At 36.5% G+C, this 20,517-nt stretch overlaps 1 protein-coding gene across 1 annotated transcript in view; it reads right to left on the bottom strand.

Annotated features, from left to right (window-relative positions):
• The window catches only part of ADGRV1 (adhesion G protein-coupled receptor V1), a 544,484-nt gene that overhangs the window by 478,435 nt on the left and 45,532 nt on the right, over positions 1 to 20,517 (bottom strand). The window contains exons 10-17 of the mRNA XM_070465812.1: positions 16,017 to 16,193; positions 13,670 to 13,893; positions 8,837 to 8,963; positions 7,580 to 7,765; positions 6,649 to 6,829; positions 5,581 to 5,744; positions 4,131 to 4,254; positions 2,860 to 3,126 (exon numbers count right to left, since the gene is read on the bottom strand). Coding sequence (XP_070321913.1) covers positions 2,860 to 3,126; positions 4,131 to 4,254; positions 5,581 to 5,744; positions 6,649 to 6,829; positions 7,580 to 7,765; positions 8,837 to 8,963; positions 13,670 to 13,893; positions 16,017 to 16,193 — 1,450 coding nt within the window. The remainder of the gene's footprint in view (positions 1 to 2,859; positions 3,127 to 4,130; positions 4,255 to 5,580; positions 5,745 to 6,648; positions 6,830 to 7,579; positions 7,766 to 8,836; positions 8,964 to 13,669; positions 13,894 to 16,016; positions 16,194 to 20,517) is intronic.

Below are 20,517 nucleotides of genomic sequence, written 5' to 3'. Positions count from 1 at the left end.
AAAGTCTACAAGCAATAAATGCTGGAGAGGGTGTGGAGAAAAGGGAGCCCTCTTGCACTGTTGGAGGGAATGCAAACTAGTACAGCCACTATGGAGAACAGTGTGGAGATTCCTTAAAAAACTGGAAATAGAACTGCCATATGACCCAGCAATCCCACTGCTGGGCATACACACTGAAGAAACCAGAATTGAAAGAGACATGTGCACCCCAATGTTCATCACAGCACTGTTTATAATAACCAGGACATGGAAGCAACCTAGATGCCCATCAACATATGAATGGATAAGAAAGCTGTGGTACATATGCACAATGGAATATTACTCAGCTATTACAAAGAATGCATTTGAGTCAGTTCTAATGAAGTGGGTGAAACTGGAATCTATCATACAGAGTGAAGTAAGTCAGAAAGAAAAATACCAATACAGTATATTAATGCATATATATATGGAATTCAGAAAGATGGTAACAACAACAAAATATGAGAGACAGCAAAAAAGAAACAGATGTAAAGAACAGACTTTTGGACTCTGTGGGAGAAGGTGAGGGTGGGATGATTTGAGAGAACAGCATTGAAACATGCATATTATCATATATGAAAGATGACCAGTCCAAGTTCGATGCATGAAACAGGGCACTCAAAGCCGGTGCACTGGGACAGCCCAGAGGGATGGGATAAGGAGGGAGGGGGGAGGGGGGTTCAGGATGGGGGACACATGTACACCCGTGGCTGATTCATGTCAGTGTATGGCAAAACTACCAGAATATTGTAAAGTAATTAGCCTCCAATTATAATAAATAAATTAATTTTAAAAAATAATAATGATAAAGGGAGCTGGATTTCTCATCACCAGAGGACAGAGGGATAAATAGGAAAACAGAGAAAACTAGAACAAGCCCTCTGATGCTAGATACAATGGCCTTAATATATATACAGCTGGGTACAGAACTACAGATGTTAAGGTATGTGTGTATATATATATATATTGAGGGGCTTTCCTGGTGGCTTAGAGGTAAAGAATCCACCTGCCAAGGCAGGAGACATGGGTTCAATCCCTGGGTCAGGAAGATCCCCCAGAGAAGGAAATGGCAACCCACTCCAGTATTCTTGCCTGGAAAATCTCTTGGACAGAAAAGAGCCTGGCAGGCTACAGTCCATGGGGTTTCAAAGAGTCGAACACAACTTAGCAACTACACAACAACAAGAAATATATATGGGGACAGTCAAAAAGTTCATTCATGTTTTTCTGTAACTTTACAGAAAAACCTAAACAAACTTGGTGGCTAACCCAGTACATAAATGCATACAGACATACATGCATTCCCTATCACTATAAGAGGGCCCAGCAGGAGAATAGCCTAAGAAACAATTAGCACACCTACTATTGAGGTTCTGGTTTCTAAACAGCATTCTACACTGAAAGGAGTCAGGGCTTCTTGAAACAAATGACTGATTTCAGGGTTTTGACAGGAAAATTATCAGATGAGTGTGGAATAGCTTGCTGTGCCAGAAAGTAAGAAAATGCTCAAAGAATAATAGGAACATGTCAAAAAGACAAGAAAGTCATTTTAACAGACCACCCCTAGCCAAATTTAGGACAATTTGACTATTAAAGCAAATAATGATAGTGAAATATAACCCACTGCATTACAAAGAAATCATAAGCCCATACTGATAAATATGTCAATGAACAAATGGAAAGTTTGATGAGTAACAGGATAGTTATGCAGTTTTAAAGTATTTCCCCCACAAAATTTGTACTAAAAACAAAGGAACAAAAAGTACAGTGATTGCCTGGCAATCACTGCCTAAATTGTGGTCAAAATAGACCTGGCAGTAAAGGGACAAAATAGAAATCTGTGCCAATGGAAGGGATGTGATGGGGAACACAGAATTCTTCTATGCAATTCCTGCCAAGGATGCAAAACCTGAATCTAATAATGAGGAACATCAAACCAACCAAAATGAAAGACATTCGACAAAATAACTGCCCTGTAATCTTCCATACTATAAAGGTCATGTAAGTCAAGGAAAGACTGAGTATTTCAGACTGAAGAGATTAAAGATACACAGCAATTAAATGCAATGTATGATCTGGGAAACGATCATTTTGCTAGAAAGGACACTGATGGGTAAACTGGAGAAATCTGAATGGGGTCTGAGGCAATGATTGTATTAATCTCCTGATTTTAATGGTTAATGTAGGAAAATGTCTTGTGTATATGAAAAAACGCACTTGCATAATTAGGGGTGATAGAGTAACATGTCTTCAACTTACTAGAAAAGATAAAGGAAAAAATAGCTCTGTGTACTCTTAAAAGAATAAAACAATTACCAAAAGAAGCTATAGCCCCTCTAATTTACCAAAGATAGGGGTAAAACATTATGCTTCATTTATAGTATAGAGAAGGAAAAGTCTATTTTCCCCCTTGCAAACTGTCACACACCGTGACTACAGCTACAGAGAATTATCAGTCAGTTGGGCTCAGTCACCTGCAGAATACAGCTTCCCAACCACTATGCCCACTGTCCTGGTAGGAGGGAAAAGTCTACAGAATAATAATGCCCTAAGCCCTTGAGTGACTAGAAAAGACTTTGGGTAGTTTCAGCTAGAAGATTTCTATTCCTCATATAATAACATAATTTCCTGTGTGTGCTATTTGTGAAAAAAGATTAAAAATAATGACATAGGGTATATGGGTACACAAAGTTTCAACACATGTATTCTTTTACCCCTTCCCTTAAGAAATCAATGAAACAATTTTGCTCCCGTGAACATTCACAGGTGACAGTTAAGTACTTAATGTCATCTTGTAAAAGAACTGAAACAACAGATCTGCCATAAATATTATTTATTTACCTGTTGAGTTAAAGAGGATTATATAAAAGGGCTCATCTGTTTCTGGGATATCATCTTCCATAATGAATACAGATATGTTCTGCTCTCTACTTCCAACTGCAAAAACAAGCATTTCTCCTTTTTCAACAGGAACAAAGTCTCCCTCTCTGGCATTAGCCTTCCCATCCATGGTAGCATATTGGACGGTGCAGGGAACATCAACAGATCCATTTCTGAGAACTTTAAAGTCAGCAGTCTCACCTTCCCGAACCCTCACTACATGAGGCTCTAAAATATTTACAAAGAAAAGAAGGAACATGTGAGCTTTTCTGATTCCATCTACACATTATCAGATCGCACATGTTTCTCCCTGCCCCGTCACGAGAAATGCCCTCCACTGAGTCTTTGCTGAAAGAGAGCTATGATTCCAATGCCTGCATGAGGTCTCCCCTGATTACTTTGAGTCAAGTGGCCTTCCTCTTGCCTTGATTCCTACAAAATCCATTGTCTGCAACTCCCAATTTGTCAGTAAACTGTATACTATCTGGAATCCTCTGCTTACTGTTTCAAAGACTTCATTTCCAAATTTGGACCATAAATTTTTTTTAAATAGGCCAGATACCTTCCACATCTTCTACAGGGTTAATAGAAGACTGAACACAGGACTAATTCATTAAGTACATGTTAACTGAAGGTTAAAACATAAATCAATAGAATTCAAGAGGTTTAAGAGTTTTACAGTTGCAAACTGAACAGCCTGCAAAAATGGTTTAAGGAAGAATAAGATACCAATAAATGAGACACCAAATAAAACTAAAAGATGTCTCCAGTGGCAAAGACAGTTGTAAAGAAAGCATTCAAGTGGGAAAAATGGGGAAACCTTAATTTACATGTTAATTTATATGTCCATGAAATTAACAGTAATTATAGTAAGTAACCATTCATTAAGTACAATACGCAAACCCTGAACTGTCTTCAATACTTCCCTGTGTACTGGAAGAGGTTACATGGAGGACTGTTCATTTTTGCACAAAGGAAAGAAAATAACTTGAAATTTAAAAGTAAGAAGAAAACAAAGCTAACAAAATAGTACTTAATTTTTCCTTCAGAATCCTTAAAAATATCTGTTAAAATGTCAAAGAGATTGAATGATCATCAAATTATGAAATCCTATTTAAACATGTATCAATCACGCTTTATTGAAAATGTTCACTTAAAACAATTATTGAAAAAAGCATCCTTACACTATTCAAGAAAGGTGTGAACTCACTCAAATAAGAAAGCAATACCACCTGCAAAATAAATGGGGTCATCATTTCTTCTAATCCTCAGAGTAGCAGTAGTTTTATTTCCTATTTTAGCTCCTCCAGTGGCATTAAGTAGGATAATGGTAAATTCCTCCATTTCCTCTGGAATCTTTTGGGAAAATGTTACACATGCTTTTTAGTCAGGTGATCTGTACAAATAATTTCACTACATATTCCTAAACTGTTTCATCTTTTAAAAAAAAACTTTATTAATAACAATATTAACATTCATTTCCACTTCTGAGCAGAACCACCCTACATTATTCAAGTAAGAATCAGAACCCTTCAAAACTTAAACATGCATTAATCCAAACAGCCACTTTATTTTGACTCACTATAAAATGTAATGGAAATAGAGGTATTTTTGCTTTACGCCAAGTTAAAAAGAGAAATACTACATCGCTCAAGTTTTTTTCTGTAAGAAAATGGGCTATTATGTTGTTGGAGAAACAGTGGAGCAGAAAAATAACCTCTGGACACATTTAGAACAGAAATCATAATAGTAACAAAGGGTCAGTTAGCTTTCAAAGACCCTTTATAAACTTTGTTTAAGTTCCATGGAAATGCATCACAAAGACCTCATTCCACTGTGCTAACAAGGTGAGACTCCCCACATCTCTGAGCCTATATGCCTCCCCATGTGGACTCTGCTTCACTTTCTCCTCATCCGTGTGACTTGGTCTTCTCCGCATCCTAGAACGGAAGAGTGTTGGAATTTTGTCTCTGGAGGCAGGAGCGTGAGGGAAAGGGAACAGGCTTCCATACCTATTTGAAGTGCAGTTCCCCTCAGAAAGGTCCATTCCATTGTTACTAAGTTTTTTCTCTGTGTTACGCTGAGTCCACCATCCACCTGGACCAATGTCCTGAATCTGCACACGCACCCTAGTGTACTCATAGATAGCGCTCTCATTCTGAAAGGGCCTTACGTCCAGACCAAGCGCTTGACAACCTCTCTCACAAGCGTGAATCTCTGATATTTGACACTTAGGCAGTGTCACCAGCAACTATCAGTAAGTTCTAAAAGTCAAAAATGCCTGTAGGGAAACCAAAAATAACATTTCTACTTTGGCTTATGTGTGTGTGTGTGCGTGCGTGCTCCCTCAGTCATGTCCGACTCTTGGTGACCTCACAAACTATCGCCCACCAGCCTCCTCTGTCCATGGGATTCTGCCAGCAAGAACACAGGAGTGGGTTGTCATTTCCTACTCCAGGGGATCTTCCCAATCCAGGGATCAAACTGGCATCTGTGGCATCTCCTGCGTTGGTAGGCAGATTCTTTACCACTGAGTCACCTGGGAATCACTTTGGTTTTCAGTCAAGACATTATACCTGAGTTCTTTATCACATACTCTCATGGCAAAGTAAATGACCAGATGTTTAATATTCAATAAAAAATAACTATTAAACCACAAAAAGTTAAATATGTAACATTTACCTCATCTGGAAGGGAGTAAATGGTGATGTTTTTTAAAAATTCCTGGTCTCCAAAGAAAATAGTCGCTCGGACAGGAAACACATCTTGTGTAAAATCTGGACTAACAACCCATGATACATTAACATCACCAAAGTTGCCTCGATTTCTTATTACACCATAAACAGCTGTGAAATACAAATGGGTATAACATATGTGATCATATATTAAACCATTTTAAATGATGAGTAAAGAAATTGCTCAAAGTAAAAATAAGTCCCCTTTTTAAGAAAAATCAATTATTTGCTTAGCCCAGCCTCAAGTTATATATAAATTAACGCAGTCATTCCTCTATAGCCATACAATTGATAGAATAAATGGACTCAATCTTTGCTACCACAGTCTGAGCTCTTAAAAGTCACTTAGCACAGGGAACATAATGGTGCCTAGGTACATCTATCACAAAGTTCTATAAGGGTATTTGCTAAAGACAGTCAGAGAAAGCTGCACACTCAAAAGTGATTTTCTTATCCAGACAAACATGGCTCTAAAGATAAACTATGTCTCATTTCGTGCCACTGAAAGAGTTCCCAGATGTAACTCTCAGTTTCAGAGCTTTTTCTATTTGACTCAACTCATTCTTTTGAATGTTTGAGTTCTACTGCATATGGTTAATGGAAATCAAAATATAACTGTAATGTATGTGTTAGCCACTCAATCATATCTGACTCTTCACGACCCCATGGAACATAGCCCATCAGGCTCCTCTGTCCATGGAATTCTCCAGGCAAGAATAATGGAGTGGGTAGCCATTCCCTTCTCCAATGGATCTTCCCAACCCAGGGATTGAATCCAGGTCTCCTGCACTGCAGGCAGATTCTTTACCATCTGAGCCACCATCATCATAATACTACATAAGAAATAAAAATTACAGTCTTAAATATGATTTTTAAAACACTAATTTCTGCACCATGTGTAATTTCTAAGCAGCTGGACAACTAAAAATAACTATCTACTAAAGAAATAAGTTTTAAAATGCCAAATTTTTTCTTCAGTAAACAGTAATGGAATATAAGAAATAGAATACATTACCACTATAGGTATCGTCTCCTTTACTTTCATTTATCGTAACAATTAGATCATCAGAAACAAATTCTATAATCCCATGAGGATCATCATTTTTTAGAATCGTTATGTTGACAACTGTAGCACTTCCCAACTTGCTTTCTCGTTCACCATGGCTGGTGAGGACCACCCAATAATGTTCATCCAACTGAAGTGAGCACGTCAAATCAGGAGAAATAAAAAGTTGAAATTTTCAGAGTAAATAAAAACATATATTCAAGAATATCAATACCATCAATTTTTCACAACAATGTACTCACTGAAAAAAACAAAGCTGATTTTTTTAAATTTTGAACATTTTTCCATCAATTAAGAGAGATAGGTATAAATAAACATTATTCAAAAATGGAAAGACAAACCATGTTGCTACATTAAAATACGGGGGGAGGGGGGGGGTGGATCTTATCACTGATGTTCCAGTCATCCAAACTAATAAAATTAATTTAAAAGCTATATATGGAATAATGTATATACATAATGGAACAATATTTGGTTCTCTTAATATATTTAAAAAGTAAATTTATTTTCTTTAAAAGGGTAATTTTACAGAAAAATTTCTTCAATTTCTTCAGTTTGAAACAACATCCTGAAAGTTCAGTCAATACAGATTATATAAAACAATGTTTAACATATATAAAGCTAAAAGGAGACAAAAATTAGTAAGTTTCAGATTGTCTGCTATCATTTTATGTAAGAATGGACAATTCAAATGGGTATGAGTTTTACTTTGCTTTTGAAGCTTGTTTTTTAGTTTCCAAACATAAGTACTTCTCTTTATCTTGTCTTGCCTGCCTCCTTTCCTGTATTTCCTTGCCAACATTCAAACTATTTATATTCATAACATACTACATACTACCAACTTTCCACAAAGGCACAAGAGAAAAATAAAACCCCATACCTCTGGTATCCCATCCAATCTTGTCAGCAAGGTGATTACGATCTCCCTTTCCCCAGGTTTAAATTCCAGTACTCCTGTGTTGCCATAGAATTCATTGCTATCCCTTGGCTCTATTCGATAGTGAAGAAACTGCTTAACAAGTGCTCCCCTATATCGGATGATGTGGAGCTCTACAGATTCTCCTTCCTTAAAAAAAAAAAAATTTCATGAAATTCAAAAAGATAAATGCATCCCAACGTTCATGGAAGCATTATTTATAATTTCTAAGATACAAAAGCAACAAAAGTGTCCATCAACAGATGAATGGTAAAGATGTGATGTGTTTACACACACATACACACACACACACATGTATGTGGGTGAATGGAATACTACTCAGTCATCAAAAAGAACGAGACTTTGCCATTTGCCAAATGGCTTCCCTGGTGGCTCAGATGGTAAAGAATCTGCCTGCAATGCAGGAGACCCGGGTTCAATCCCTGGGTTGGGAAGATCCCCTGGAGGAGGGCATGGCAACCCACTCCAGTATTCTCGCCTGGAGAATCCCATGGGCAGAGGTGTCTGGTGGACTACAGTCCATGGGGTCACAAAGAGTGGGACACAACTGAGCAACGAACACAACATGAATGGGCTTAGAGGGCATGATGCTAAGTGAAATAAGTCAGACAGAAAAAGACAAATAATGTACGATATCACTTAACTGTGGAATCTAAAAATACAACAAACTAGTGAATATAACAGAAAAGAAGCAGGCTCATATACAGAGAACTAGCAGTTACCAGTGGACCGAGGGCAAGAGAGGGGTCGGGGATAGGAGGTACAAACTTCTGGGTGTAAGAGAGGCTCAAGGACAAACTGTACAGCATGGGGAATATAGCCAATATTTTGCAATAACTGTAAATGGAAAGTACTTTTTCAAAACTGTATTAAAAAAAATAATCCCACACTCTGAATTCAGACTGAACAGGTTTGCATCACAACTTTAAGCAATTTGTGTAAGGCTCAGCTAGAAGTGCCAATGCGTCTCTTTCTCACTTAAATATAGCACAGACTGCTTAGAACAGAGACTAGAACATAAAAGATCCTAATTATATGTTATCTATATGATTATACCAATAATAATGATGATGACTATGTTCTTGCCAGTAAAGTACCATATAAAGGATAGGGGAAAAAGTCCACAAAAGTTCAAATCCTTTGAAATTGCTCTTCTGAGGTTGTGAGTACAGAAGAGATTAAAGTTTCTTTCATACTTACTTTTATAATATAGGGTCCTCTGGAAGCAGGAGAAAATTCAAAAACTCCCCCAGGATCATCATTTTCCAAAATAATTAGGTCACGGCTCGTATATCCAGATTTCAGCACTTGGTTTTCCACATTGACGCTGGAGAAAACAGTCGCGGAAAAGGTATCCACTACCTATAGACTTACTTCTGTTTGAAGTCTTACTTACAATATTTATAACACTTTCATATAATGAATATGAAGGTTATTAGAAGTTAAAACTTAAACTGAATTTAACTATATTAAAATCACGTAAGATCAAAACAGTTTCACTGTTAACACTTATGGGAGAACTTCTCTTTCTGAATTCATTATATCTTTTATATTTGATTGAAAACAAACACTGCAAATGTATGCTAAAAATACAGTAATTGAAAGTTTAAACATATTTTATTAGTATCAAATTTATAGACTTGTTTCCAGTTTTAGAGAAATTTAACTTGTAACACATAGTTTTAAAGTAATTTAAATAAAATTGCTTAAATTTTACATACACTTGAATTTGTTTTTTAAAAATTCATTACACAAGATTATACTAATTGAATACAAGTTGGATACCTGCTTGGACTAAAGCAGGATACACTGACCAAAAATAAAGTTGTGATTAGATTTTAGAAATATTTCAAGACCTTCAGTATGATTCTGTTCACCCTGCCTTTAACCTTATGTTTTTTTATTATAAAATAAATATTATAAATAATAAATATAAAAATATTTCTTTTATAATAAAAAGTAGGACATCATAAAAAAATGGAATGGAATGGAACTGAAATATATGATATGCTATAGCAATTCCTATACAAATCTCAAAAGAACATATTAAAACAAGATGCTTTTTTTATTTCTGGTTTTTATGTTCAGCCTATAATTAAAATGATCAAAGGGACTAGAACTGTAAAGCTCTGAGGGTTTAAAAGCCAGCATACTCTTTGAGAATTCTCAATCCCACAAGCTCTTCTAAACCTTTCCAAATGTCACGTTCTATCGAATCAAAAAGTACCCTGATCAAACCTCAAAATTACAATGCAGCCACAATTAATATGTAGAAAGAACAGCACACTTCCTGTGTAACACAGAATATGAATTAACATCCTTCCCCAGTTTTTGGAAATATGCCAACCAATACCTAGCATACTAGTGGCCACAAAAGATATAATCAAAATAATAAGAGGATAAGATGGATGGCTGGATGGCATCACCGACTCGATGGACATGAGTTTGAGTAAACTCTGGGAGTTGGTGATGGACAGGGAGGCCTGGTGTGCTGTGATTCATGGGGTCGCAATCAGTCAGACACGACTGAGTGACTGAACTGAACTGATGTCCATATAAGCTGAGACAAAAACAGAATCGGAATATGAATATAAAAATCCATTCTGAGCATTAAACAAATGAACTTATTTTTAAGCTTTCTTAAAAAATGCTACCCTTTTGGGAATAAGGCAAAGCTTTGAAAAGTTCTTTAACACAACAACTAAGAGTATGCAGGCAAGAAAATGCTTAAACGCACTCAAAAATCAATGCAAGAAATGAGCGCTCTGCTTCTGAATTCTTTGTGAAACAACCACAAGATTCATAAAAGATTGTTAAGTAAGAACTGCACCAACAAAGGACACTAATTGTTTTCTTGGTTATACATACACTATTGGGAGAGCTAAAATTTTTAAGTTCTTCAAAATATGTAATTACATAAATTCTCAAAATTTTTATCAGCTATCTTAATAGTATTCATAATTTAAAATGCTTAATACCAAAAAAAAAAAACCTTCAGATAAGCTTATCATTAGAAGATAAACGGACACACAACGCATGCACAGGCAGGTGGACAAGCCAGCTTTCCCAGGGCTGGCAGTCAGGCAGAACCGAAGCCTTGTCTAAAACATTGGCATGCAAGAGCAAAATGTTGAAGCACCCAAAACCAGACATTCTTCAGTACACTTACCCAAAATACACGACAAACCTTTCGGTTTCTACCCTGTCAACACAGAAGAAAGTATGTGTGGGGTGGGGGAGAGGGGGAAGGGAGACGGAGGCAGTATTTGCCAAAACTTCACTAATGCTGCTAGAAATGGGAATGGCAGGGTAAAAATAAAGCTAAAGAAAGCCTTTCTTTTCTGCCCCCGCCCCCACCCCCTCGCACGAGCTGGTCATATTCACTTGAAGGGAACTCCGCACACTGGATTCTTTGCTATTCACAAATGCGAGCAAGAGGTTCGGCAGTTCCCACTTAGGGAAGATGACCCCACGGCCAGCCAGCATGTCAAGCCCCATTGAAGACATTCCTTTCCAGGCCCGCTCCAAGGCGCTAGAGCCTGCCAAGCACTGTGCGTGCTCACAAAACCTCAGCAGCTGAGCAAATTTCATTCAGCCCGACTTATAATTACTTAGTAGTTTTAATTAGGTTTCAAAAAAAAAATAATAAAAAACCCACATCCTCAGATCTGAAGCCAGTTATTCTTGGAAAGAATAAAAACTCTTATAAGCAGAAAAATATATACCTTTCATCATTTGCACAGGAATATACTTAAGAAAGCAAAAGATATCACTGCATCTTCTAATGATGACAAATATTACTTAAATATAACTTTCTATCAGGAAATATAAACATTTTCCCAAATTTCCAATGTGCTGCATTTTTAAACAGCCTTGAGAAACATGTCAGAATGTATACACCCTAGTGTTTCACTTTTCAAGTCAAATAAATAATACCATAAATAAGAAGCTATATATTCTACATATGTTGCAAATTTTCCTGAAATTAACTGGCATAATAAAGTTGTTTCTGATCTGGAGAGAACTTAAAAATATTTTTAATTAGTATGGTATTAAAAGCATCATAAATCATTCAGTACTAGGGCAACTTTTATCTCTATTTAACAGAAATATACAAAATTTTCATCTGAATTTTACATTAAAAGAAAATCACAAATGATATCAGAATAAAGTGCTTTCTTGCAATATTTTACTGTAACTTACTATAATCACACTAGCATTCATTCATTCTTTTGTTAAAAATTTGCAAAATTGAGAGGGAGGTTTTGACAAAATACCTTACTTTAAATTGTGGGTTTGATTGTCACATTTATTTCAATATGTCTTAGTAGAATACTGAATTGTAATTTGTTCATGCACATATAGATAATACAAGTATGTGCTAGTTACTAATTGAGCTAAAAATATTTAGTATCAATTTGAACTAATTTCTTCTACTTGAAAAGAGAGGAATCAATAACTTCTGAAATTCTCGTCCCTGTGGTTTATACTTTCTGGCGTACCACTACAACCCACAGGAAAGAGAGAGAAAAAATACTTCAAAATTATATTTAGTTAATTTCAAAGATTTATATAAGGTTAAAAATGACTGTTTTGAAAGAATATGAAGAATAGTCACTTATGAACTTGCTATACATTTAGTTCAGAGTTGAAACTCTCAACTGAATTAATAAAGTCTCTATAGATTACTGCCTCTTTGGTTTATAACTGCTGTTCATTTTTCTTTAGTTTCTTTTTAAGACAGTCTATTGATTTAACAAGCACTCAAATCTAACTTAAACAAAAAAAGGACATTAAGTGAAAAAATAATAATTTTTAAGTTTACATTTCACTAATTTCTTATCATATGAAATATCTTCCAAAAGATTTAATGTGTGCGTGTGTCTGTGTATGCACACATGCAGTATTTGGTTTCTGCTTTTTGGGGTTTCTTTGTTTGCCTATTTTGCTGTTGTTTTGTTTTAATTTTTAATTTAAAAAAGAAACACAATGTGGTTATGAAAGCAAACAAAATGAACAGCAGACATTCAACAGATTAGTTCCCTATATTCTGAATTTTTTTCTTTCACATAAAAATAAAAACTACTCATAAGGTTTATTAAATGTGCTTGTATTTCTACAATACAGCAACACAGAAAAACCTATAAGAGTCTGAGAGCAAAATCTGGATATGATCAGGGGTTACATAAAACGATTATTACTTCTTCAGTCCTAATTAAAACAGTACAAAATAGCACCTATTGAACCACTGAACTCATCTATGAATTTTATTGTTTCTAAAATGAAAATTTTGCAAAGTCCTCAAATCACACATTAGCCTTTTTAATATGTATCAACTTTAATTTAGAGACGTATGGTAGATAAGCTGGTTTTAATTTTAACTCAAAACCAATTAAGCAAAATATTTTTTTATTTTTGAAATTTCATGAATTACTGAAAAATTCTCTTTGAGAGATCCTGGTATTTTCTTGATCTAAATCACTTACTTGAGAAATGTTAAGTAAATCCTTACTATTACTTAAAAATACCCATTAAATGTGTATTTTTTTTTCTTCTTTGGAAGTATTATTAATATTTAAATCCCATGTAAAAAAGAGAATTTCATTAAATTAACATTAACACTTTCTTTTTACTCACTCAAAAAAGTTCTAATCCTCTTACTTGATGAAAATGAAGCCAGCAGAGCTATTTGCCTAACCTAATATTTTGCATTTATTCCTGCCTATTTTTTGAATATAGCAACATATTAGCTGTGCTTAAGATGTATCTAATACCTTAAATTCTTGATGTAATGTTTCTTCACAAAAATAGCAGGGTAAGAGTTCACTACATCATATTTACGATCTAACCAAAATCCATCATAAAACAGCAGTAAAGTCAGGTCAGCAGAGCATTATCTACTTAAGTATTTTCTTTTTACTTTACATGGAAAAAGAATTATTCTCCATACTTGACATGGAGAAAAGAAATAAAATTATTTCAGAGAACATGAACATATAAATGTCACTAAACGCTACCTAATTATGTTATTACCTGTCTAGAGAAAGTGTTACTGTCTCATTCATTTCCGGAATGTCATCAGCTTTGACAGTAATGTTGATTGTTGTGTCACTCTGCCCAGATAAAAACACAACAGAGCCATTAAAGGGTCCGATATCGTCCAGGGTCACTGCTTTTGAATTAAAGCCAGAGGGCTTCAAACTCCAGTAGACAGTAGCCTGGCCATCAGTTCCATCCCGATGTAAGGGAATGCATACCTTATAAAGAGAAGAAAACAGAACAAGTTCTTCTGAAATACATGCTTACAAACTACCTAAGCTTTTCAGTTAGTGCAGACACATGTTAAATGAATGTTTAGGCACTCTGCATAGAGAAGTGAACAATTAAAATGCTATTACAAGCACAATTGAGCAAGCTTCTTTCTAAGCATGACAATTATAAGACTGAACTACTTTATATTAGTTTTTGCTAATCAAATATCTACTAAATTTCCCCCACCCAACAACATTCCTATCCTGAGATTTGTCTTAACAAAAAGACTTCATTTTAAGAGCCAAAGAACTGTGAAAAACATAGAACAATTTAGCTAAAGAGTAAATCTCCATCAGAGGGTCTCTGAAAAGAGAATTAATATCACCATATAAACTGAAAAATAAGCTTTTGCAAATAAATCTGGGAAGCACACAGTTATCTTCAATGCATCCTAAAGTGATAGAGGGAAAAATAAGAAAATAATAATACAAATAAGAATAAGAAATGCTTCTAACCAAACAAATGCTGATACTCAAATCATGGCTCTGAGTTTCCATGGGCAAGTTACTTAACCTTTCTGACCTCAATTTCCACATGTGAAATGAAGCTAGAGGTTCCCTATTTTGCAAGTTCCTGGTGAAGAGTCAAGTGTCTCTCCATAGCATGAACTAAATAAATGGAAACTATAATAATAATTCTGAAACAAATTGTATTTGGTAGTGTCATTTGAGTCTAGCACACTTTCAAAATGTCTAAGAAAAGGATCACTGAAGATCATAATGAAGCTTTTTTCAAGCAAAGAATATAAACAAATATTTAATAGTAGATATGCAATTCTTTTTAAGTGCCTAAAAAAGGTATCTTCTGCACTTTGCCCTTTAACATAGGCCATCTGGAAAAACATGGAAGATATTTTCCTCACTAACCATTCTCCTAATTTGGCTAGCAACGGTCAAGGCTGGAGACCAGCAAGAAAGTAAGATTCTCAGAAAAAGATTTAAAAAAAAAAAAAGAAGCAAGAAAGGGCTAGGCCCTTGATTTACCCCAACGGAGTGGGCATGGCCAGGCTGTAAATCAGACAAAGAGAACAAAGGGAAATTCTCACTTCTGCTGTTTCCCAGGAGGGGAAGAAGACGTGTTCATGGAGCCCAAAACTTTCCCTAGAAGCTCATTCCCCTCCAGGGAAAAATATGGAATGGTACATGTACAGCTTTGTAAGATAGATGAGCAAGAACAAACCATTCTTTCAGAACAAACTGAATGCTTTTGAGGTTTTACAAGAAAATAGTGTACTATGAGAAATATACAAAATCAAAATCACCTTGAAAAATGGAGCTTCTCTGCCAATTCACAGAATCAAATATACAAACAAAAGAAGTTGTGGTCACCATATTTTGACATGAGGCTTTGGTAACAAAAACAACTCTCCACATTCCTAACCTGAACCACAAACCAGTTTAAATCAAATCTAAGTGTGAGAGAACCTGAGAGGGTTTTAGGGACAGACTGTGGCTCAGGGAATGGCATGGTGAAAGGTCAGAGTGGTCTCTAGATAGACGGCAGGAAAATTCAACCAGGTGGCGGGCAGAGAGAGGCGCCATATACGTGAACATGCTTCCGTGTGTGTGTGTGTGTGTGTGTGTGTGTATCCAGAAATATTCATATATGTAAATTATATATTTATGTGTAATTCCTAAGATTTGGTATCCCCTACTTTATCCACCACCTCCCCCACCAAACATAGGACGCCACCCCAATCCTGCCTAAGGCAAGCATGAGGAGTGCTTGGAAATGGAAAAAGTCAAGGATTCTTGGGGTACATATGACTTGACTAATTTTTTTTTTTAATTGTGTTGGGCTATTACTTTATCAAATGTCAAAAGCCTCCTCATACTATCCTTCTTTTCCTGTAAGCAATTAATTCTAATTTTATTCTTTCGAATATGGAAAAAGATGAAAAAATCACACATTCATCAATTACTTTATATCAAATTACAAACTGAAGGCTTGCTATAACGGTGAAGTTTTTCAAGATCTGTTAACTCTGTATTAACCTGACTCCCCCTCAAAAAAAAGTATCTCTATCTCAAACTCAATATGCCCCATCAATAAGAAAAAGTCTACTTACCACTTCAGCAGCAAAATCTTCTGGCTCATGCAAAATGATTGGAAGATTGCTAACAAAGCCAATTTCTCCATTTGCAATGTCTGGAGTAACCACCAAAGAAATATTTTGGATTTCCCCAAATCTAGGACTTATAGGTGGAATCGGGGGAACTATATTCACCAACTCCACAGCTTCTAACTGTAATAAACAGAAAAACACCATAAAAAAGTGAAAAGAAATTTTTATAACCTGGCAACTTCCATCTCCTTCATTCATCATCCTGATTCAAGCTCCTGGACTCGCCTCTTAACCTCTTTCTGCTTCTCAATTATAATTATTCCCAGGGTTCTTCCTGAGACCTTTATCTTACAGTTTCACACCTGCTCCCTAAAAATCTCTGGATCTCTCCTTCAAAATTCCAAATCTTTATAACTGCCACTGAATATGACATAAATGTCGCAGAGACACCTTACAGACAGAATGTGCACAAAAGCAATCACCATCTCTGCTCCATGTTACACAAATTTCCCCAGTACCACCATCCACTTTTCCTTGTTGCCTGTACCCACCTACCTTGATTTAAAGCCAAATATCAGCGAGTTGCCCACACCTCCCTCCTCCCTTCCACTGAACCACATCTCCAATCAAATCATTCACTCCTCCTCTCTGCCAGAGAAGATTCACTATCTGAAGACCATTCACAACTCCCAATGTGACTTAATATGTCTTTATGTTTAAAGAAATGCATCATGTGCCCCTGTGATTAATGAACATGACCTTCACTGTAACTTTCAAAGTTTTTCCTCATGTGGAAGGGCCTTTATCCATCATTTTAAAAATCAAAATGGACTTGCTTTTAAAAACTAGTTAAATATCCCTCTCCCCTAGGAAAATTTCCTTGGATTCTCCAGCCCTTTTTCTTCTATCTCTTCCTCAGCTTCTACTACTACCCTCACTAAACTTAGAAATTCACTTTAAATTTCGCGTATTGCTTGCTTATCATCATTTTCCATCTTCCAGACTCTTACTTCCCAACAGGACTACAGAACTCTCGTGGATCTGTGTCCTTCCCAGTATTTTCCTGAAACATGACATAGATCTGTATGTACAGCAGCGACACAATCAATGTGTTGATTTACCCCTACAACACAAAAGGAACTTGCTCAGAATCCTGATCTAACAAAACCTTCAACTTGCGAAAACCCAACTTATCCATCCTCACAGTGTTCACATGACTATAGGGATAGACAGTCAATATAGGATTGCAAAAAGCATAGATAATTCAAGTTAAAAAAGCAACTGTAGACTTCATGGAACAGAATGGATCTCTCCCTCTTCAGAGCCCTCTGTTAAGCTCTGTGATGTGGATACAATGCCACTAAGTAACCAGCAGTAGACACTGGTGATTGAAGTTGGTTTTTCACAGGTGGACCAGGATTATGCAGATACTGCACATAAGCTCACTTTTTCTGATAAACAGTGTACTTTTTTTTTTTACTTTACAATATTATATTGGTTTTGCCATACATTGACATGACTCCACCACGGGTGTACATGTGTTCAACAGTGTACATTTTAAGGGCAAAAGTAAATGCTTTTTAAATGTAACACAGTTTGCTTTGAAAATCATAGATAGGAGAAGAACACCAAAAGTTCCGTAACTGGTAAATATTCACTTCACTTGAATAAAAGAAAAGAAAAAAAAAGAAATCAGACTAATTTTTCCAAACATTGGTATGTAGACTGAATCAAGTAAAATAAAACACGCAGTCCCCAGGATACTGCATTTGCTCAATAAAATAAATGAAATGTGAAAATAAATAGTTCAAACGACATAACTGTCATTCTTCTAGAGAAAAATAATATACATACATATATATGTGTGTCTCTTTAAAGGTAGCACAAAAATTTAAAAATAAAAATATATATTTGAATGGCATAGAGTATACACTGGTTAGAGGCAAAGACTTGAAAATACACTGGTCCTGTGTGAGTCAGAACGTGTTTGTGAATGTACACTCTCATCCCTATATATTCACAGAGAGTCAAACTGATACCACTGTTGAAAACATCAAGGGGAAAAAAACCCAACATATTCTACTTCGAAACTTCTCAAAAAGGACAAAATTCATATTCTTCTTAAATTTATCAAAACAGTTACAGAACTAATTCTAAACGTAGTATTTTTGAAAACTAAGAAGAAAGAAGATATAGAAGGCTATGAAATGAACTGATCAAAAGGAAAATGCTAATTTTCCATGGCTTACTTCCTAGTCTCCAAGCCTTTTTTGTCTGGGTTCCTTAAGCATCTGCTAAATCAAACTACTCCATTCATAAAGAGTCGTTCTTTGCTTTCAGACAGTTTGCAAGGGGACAGCACATTAGTAACCCCATGCCTGCCAAAAGCTGCATCCCAGACTAATGTATTTAGCTGAGAGGGTCACTAAAGAATAAGAAGCTCATGTCTCTGATTCTCCTTTCTTCAGTTTCATTCAGATTTCCACGCTGAGTCTGATGCCTCCTATTCTAAAGTTGCTCATCTATTATGTACTATACAAACTACACAACCTTTTAATTCCAACCAGACTTCCAGAGCTGACAGCTGTTCTGAACCTTAAGGAACTGTGTCAGTGACTAATAATGCCTTTTCTTCCTAAAGTGTTAAAATGACCGTCTGCACTATAAGACCTTTCTTATTCAAATGAATACAGAGATAGATAAAAATTGAGTCTGGAATTAGTACAAAAAGTTTCTAACTCACGATCACCAAAATTCAGATATTCTTCAAGTTTCTCCTTACTTTTCAAATGTTATCAAAAATAAACTGTCATGTTCATATTTGTTCTTCAGTCACTCAGTCGTGTCCAACTCTTTGCGACCCCATGGACTGCAGCACTTCAGGCCTCCCTGTCCTTCACTATCTCTCAGAGCTTGCTCAAACTCAGGTCCATGGAGTCGGTGATGCCATCCAACCATCTCATCCTCTGTCATCCCCTTCTACTGCCTTCAATCTTTCCCAGCATCCAGGTCTTTTCTTATGAGGAGGCCAAAGTACCAGAGTTTCAGCGTCAGCATCAGTCCTTCCAACGAATATTCAGGGCTGATTTCCTTGGGGATTGACCGGTTTGATCTCCTTGCAGTCCAAGGGACTCTCAAGAGTCTTCTCCAACACCACAGTTCACAAGCATCAATTCTTTGGCAATCAGCCTTCTTTATGGTCCAACTCTCACATCCATACATGACTACTGGAAAAATAATAGCTTGGACCTTTGTCAACAAAGTAACATCTCTGCTTTGTAATATGCTGTCTAGGTTTGTCATAGCTTTTCTTCCAAGAAGCAAGCATCTTTTAACTTCATGGCTGCAGTCACCATCTGCAGTGATTTCGGAGGCCAAGAAAATCAAGTCTGTCACTGTTTTCACTGTTTCCCCATCTATTTGCCATGAAGTGATTGGTCCGGATGTGATGATCGTCGTTTTTTGAGTTTTAAGCCAGCTTTTTCACTGGTCATGTTCATATAGAAGGCTGAAATAAAATCACTAGAGTAATTCTGACTGGTTGAAGATTTTTAATACAGTTTTGTTTGCACAGGGATTCTCTGCAGCCACATGGATAGAGATTTTGAATGTTTTCAGAGGCTAAAATTTCAATATAAAGGTTACTAACACTGGCATAAATATAGGGTGTCTCTTGTTCTTCAGGCGCTTGCTGCTAAGTCACTTCAGTTGTGTTCGAATCTGTGCGACCCCACAAATGTCAGCCCACCAGGCTCCCCTGTCCCTGGGATTCTCCAGGCAAAAACACTGGAGTGGGTTGCCATTTCCTTCTCCGATGTGTCAAAGTGAAAAGTGAAAAGTGTAAGTGAAGTCGCTCAGTTGTGTCCGACTTTTAGTGACCCCATGGACCGCAGCCTACCAAGCTCCTCCCTCCATGGGACTTTCCAGGCAAGAGTACTGGAGTCAGGTGCCATGGCCTTCTCCAGGCGCTTAGTCGCGTCCAACTCTTTGCGACCTCATGGACTGCAACAAGCCAGGCTTCCTGTCCTTCACTATCTCCTGGAGTTGGCTCAAACTCATGTCCATTGAGTCAGTAATGCCATCCAACCATCTCATCCTCTGTCACCCTCTTCTTCTCCTGCCCTCAATCCTTCCTAGCCACAGTAAAATCTGGTTTTGAGGCAGTGTAAGAAAACAAATCAGAAATGGAAAACAGAAAAGTTCTCTACAATCCCAAATCAATACTCTGCATCATCAATGCTCAATCTTGGGTTACATCAATCAGTCCATCAATCCTCAGGTCACGTCACTGCAACTAGTACAGGAATTCCAGGCCTCCATGAAAGCAAAATCAGCTGTGTAAAATCTTTCCTTCATTTCACTTGTTTTAGTAATTTCTTTCTCATATGAGTTTTGACCTAGCCAAGACCGGGGACAAAGGGAGAAGTGAATAATGAGATTCTAGGGACCAAAAAACCTTAAACATACATGCTATGAATTGAATGCTTGTATCCCCACCCCTAGA

Source organism: Odocoileus virginianus, chromosome 3, assembly GCF_023699985.2.
Source record: "Odocoileus virginianus isolate 20LAN1187 ecotype Illinois chromosome 3, Ovbor_1.2, whole genome shotgun sequence".
NCBI lineage: Eukaryota > Metazoa > Chordata > Mammalia > Artiodactyla > Cervidae > Odocoileus > Odocoileus virginianus.
The sequence above is the reverse complement of the archived record's forward strand: the minus strand, read 5'-3'. Positions and strand labels throughout refer to the sequence as shown.